General features: G+C 39.4%; 1 protein-coding gene across 10 annotated transcripts in view; it reads left to right on the forward strand.

Moving 5' to 3' along the window:
• CAST (calpastatin) overlaps positions 1–4,343 on the forward strand; it is a 142,694-nt gene that overhangs the window by 85,818 nt on the left and 52,533 nt on the right. For all 10 annotated transcript variants that reach the window (XM_024131461.3, XM_024131424.3, XM_024131669.3 and 7 more), the window contains 3 exons: positions 306–347; positions 1,757–1,813; positions 2,244–2,357. In XM_024131461.3, the coding sequence (XP_023987229.1) occupies positions 306–347; positions 1,757–1,813; positions 2,244–2,357 (213 nt within the window). The remainder of the gene's footprint in view (positions 1–305; positions 348–1,756; positions 1,814–2,243; positions 2,358–4,343) is intronic.

Raw genomic sequence — 4,343 nt, forward strand, 5'->3', positions numbered from 1 at the left:
AAATAAATAAATAAATAAATAAATAAATAAATAAATAAATAAATAAATAAATAAATAAATAAATAAATAAATAAATAAATAAATAAATAAATAAATAGTGGTGTGGCCAAATAAATAAATAAATAAATAAATAAATAAAGAGTTACAGTTCCAAGAAAAGTATAATTTTAACTCATTAAGTTTATACTTATAAATACATAAAAATTATCTTTTTTAGCTTCCTTAGTTGAAGAAAATATATGATAAACTTTGTAAACTATGTTCATTTTTCCTTCCTTTCTTTTTCTTTCTTTTTCTGAATTTAGGTTGTAAAAACAGAACCTGAGAAGAAGTCACAGTCAACTAAGGTAAATGATTTAAGTCAGCTAGTGAATTATTTGGATTCTTTGCAACAATAATGAGTAACTAATTTCCTCTATTGGTGCTACTAAATGGTAAAAAAAAAATTTTGTCAGCTAATTAAATTAATTTTAGTTATCCTTTTGAACATGATTATATAGAGTGTATATAAAATAATTATAACATTAAATCCATATATTGTTAAAATGAATAGTATTTTACAAATCTACTTCAGAAGGCATTTTATTCAAATCTAGATTTTTGTTATAGCTGAAGTAATTTTAAAAAAAGCAACAGGAACAAAGGACAAGGGACAAAGGGTAATGAGTATTTGATTACTTTAATGATGAGACATCAAGAATAAAGGTGTCTGTTGAACCCAACACCTAGATAGCTTAAAGATGAGAGTCTCTCCTTAGACTAGACCCTGGGTTTATCTTGATGGTCTTATTTCCATTGGTGGAACTAGTTATCAGTTACTCAGGAGACAGCTCTGACTTTCCCTTGGGAACGGCTTCCCTTGCTTTCCTGACTGATGGCTGTCTAGACTGAAAGCCAATTCCAGTCCATATGGAGATGATGCCAGGGTGTCTGCAGGCAGGGCAAATGTTTCTCTTCAATAAGGTGCTATACTTTATTTCTTTCAAGTACACTTGAGCAGCTATTCAGACCACAAGGTTTCCTGTAGGGAAGCACAAAGGTGATTTGGGCTGAAGTACTTTAAGTGCAGGCAAGGGTGGGGAGTGCAGTGGGCAGAGTCATCTGGGTGAAAGATGAAGTTTATATGATTTTGTGTAAGGCCCTCTTGGTGGCCCCTGAGGATGGTAATTACATAGTCCCCTATAGAAGAATAATTCAGCAGCCAGTGGAAGTTGTCTTCTATTCTGTATTTAAATGTTTTTGGTTACTCAGTCTCAAGAGAATTGGGTTTCTAGTGATACCTGTCTTCTCTACTTGTAGCACAGAAAAGACCATATAAAACATTTAACTAAAAAAATACAGTGTTCGTCTCCTATGAAAGGAGATTTTTTTGAAAATCAATTTTAATTTCTAAAGTAGGATCCCCTGTCAGCAAACTCAGTGGTCAAAGCAATCATTTGACGTCTCTGTGGATGGACTTGCAGTTATCAAGGATCTACGTGAATTGTGAAAAACAGCCAATAATTTAGAGATACATAGCTGTTTGAAAAACCATTCTAGATGAAATACTACATTTTTCATTATTTTTCTGATAATTATCATAATCAGACTGTTGGTAGGATTACTATCAACCAGATAGCAACATCTACTTTTCTAACTGGGCCTTTCCTAAGAGAGGCAGAATGGTCTAATTGGGATTTTTGGGTTTGAGCTTATTTGGAAATATAAAAACAATGTACTCTCATGTAATTGAGATTTTTTCTTTTGAAATTGACAGCCATCTGTGGTTCATGAGAAAAAAACCCAAGAAGTAAAGCCAAAGGAACACACAGAGGTAAATGATCATCATTAGGACCTGATATCATAAGGGGAAACCTTTTTTTCTTTGTTTTTCTTTGTTTTTCGGTGAAGGATAAAATTCTGAACTCTCATCTTTCAACATTCAAGTCCTGCTGAGCATGGCTGGTATTTGTTTTTCCGCTAAAATGGCACCACCATGTGGCATTAGCAGGATTTGCAATTTGTTCAGGTGATTCTTGCTGAATTTGGGAGGAAGGGTTTACATTGTTTCAAATTTTGTACTCAAAGTGAAATTTTGTCACATATCATTCTAATTTAAATTCGCACAATAAAAAACTGCATAAAACACAGCTGTTATGAATACTTTCTATTCCATAGAGAAAAGTAGCAATATTTGTCATATTGTTAACATTGTGGGGGGTGTGTGTGTGTGTGTGTGTGTGTGTGTGTGTGTGTGTTTTCAGCCAAAAAGCGTACCCAAGCACTCACCAGATACGGGAAGCAAGCATACTCATAATGAAAAAGCAGTTTCCAGATCAAGTGAGCAGCCAACATCAGAGAAATCAACAATACCAAAGGTAAATAAAGCAGACTGATAGATAGGAAAACATTAATGTCAACTAGGGAATTGACAGGTCCTCTGTCTTCATTGATGTGTGTAGGTGAATCTACAGAGCTACGCCGAATATATCTTGTATTGTAAAGATTTGGTGCTCTCATTTTGCTGGTGTTGCAAATAACCTTGTGGAAACTTGTGACTAAGTAAGGCCTGAGAAGGGCATCAGATAGGTCTGGGGGATGTTCCATCGTGCCCTCTCCACCACCCAGCAGCGCCCTGTTAGGACTTTGCTGCTCTGCAGTAGTTATTTCCACTCTTTTATCTTCCAGGTCATTTCTCCATTCTTCTGCCTCAGTTATTCTGCTATTGAGCCCTTCTAGAGAATTTTTAATTTCATTTATTGTGTTGTTCATTGTTGCTGGTTTCCTCTTTAGTTCTTCTAGGTCTTTGTTAAACGTTTCTTGTATTTCCTCCATTCTATTTCCAAGAGTTTCAATCATCTTTACTATCATTATTCTGAATTCTTTTTCAGGTAGACTGCCTATTTCCTCTTCATTTCTTAGGTCTGGTGGGTTTTTGCCTTGCTCCTTCATCTGCTGTGAGTTTCTCTGTCTTCTCATTTTGCTTAACGTAGTGTGTTTGGAGTCTCCTTTTCGCAGGCCGCATGTTCGTAGTTCCCGTTGTTTTTGGTGTCTGTCCCCAGTGGCTAAGGTTGGTTCAGTGGGTCATTGAGATGGAGACCTCTGGGAGATATTTGCTGTTTCATATTACATGGAGCTGGGAGGTCTCTTGTGGACCAGTGTCCTGAACTTGGCTCTCCCACCTCAGAGGCACAGCCCTGACACCTGGCTGGAGCACCAAGAGCCTGCCATCCACACGGCTCAGAATAAAAGGGAGAAAAAAGAAAGAAAGAGAGAGAGAGAGAGAGAGAGAGAGAGGGAGGGAGGGAGGGAGGAAGGAAGGAAGGAAGAAGATAAAATAAAATAAAATAAAGTAAAATAGTTATTAAAATAAAAAAATTTTTAATAATTATTTTTAAAGTAATTTAAAAAAGGAAAAGAAAAGAGCAACCAAACCAAAAAACAAATCTACCAATGATAACAGGTGCTAAAAACTATACTAAAAAAGCAAACAAACAAAAAAGGACAGACAGAACCCTAGGACAAATGGTAAAAGCAAAGCTATACAGACAAAATAACACACAGAAGCATACACATACACACTCACAAAACGAGAAAAAGCGAAAAAAATGTATAGATCGTTGCTCCCAAAGTCCACCTCCTCAATTTGGGATGATTCGTTGTCTATTCAGGTATTCCACAGATGCAGGGTACATCAAGTTGATTGTGGAGATTTAATCCGCTGCTCCTGAGGCTGCTGGGAGAGTTTTCCCTTTGTCTTCTTTGCTCGCACAGCTCCCGGGGTTCAGCTTTGGATTTGGACCCGCCTCTCTGTGTAGGTCACCTGAGGGCATCTGCTCTTCACTCAGACAGGACGGGGTTAAAGGATCCTCTGATTCGGGGGCTCTGGCTCACTCAGGCCAGGGGGGAGGGAGGGGTACAGATGCAGGGCGAGCCTGCGGCGGCAGAGGCTGGCAGGATGTTGCACCAGCCTGAGGCGCGCCGTGCGTTCTCCCGGGGAAGCTGTCCCTGGATCCCGGGACCCTGGCAGTGGTGGGCTGCACCGGCTCCCGGGAGGGGAGGTGTGGAGAGTGACCTGTGCTCGCACACAGGCCTTTTGGTGGTGGCAGCAGCAAACCTAGCGTCCCACACGCGTCTCTGCTGTCTGTGCCGACAGCTGCGGCTTGCACCCGTTTCTGGAGCTCCTTTACATGGTATGCTTAATCCCCTCTCCTCGTGCCCCAGGAAGCAAAGAGGCAAGAAAAAGTCTCCTGTCTCTTCAGCAGCTCTGCGCCCGTTACTGGAGCTCCTTTAAGTGGCGTGCTTAAACCCCTCTCCTCACACACCAGGAAACAAAGAGGCAAGAAAAAGTCTCCTGTCTCTTC

The sequence above is a fragment of the Physeter macrocephalus genome, chromosome 8 (genome assembly GCF_002837175.3).
Source record: "Physeter macrocephalus isolate SW-GA chromosome 8, ASM283717v5, whole genome shotgun sequence".
In the NCBI taxonomy this organism is placed as follows: domain Eukaryota; kingdom Metazoa; phylum Chordata; class Mammalia; order Artiodactyla; family Physeteridae; genus Physeter; species Physeter macrocephalus.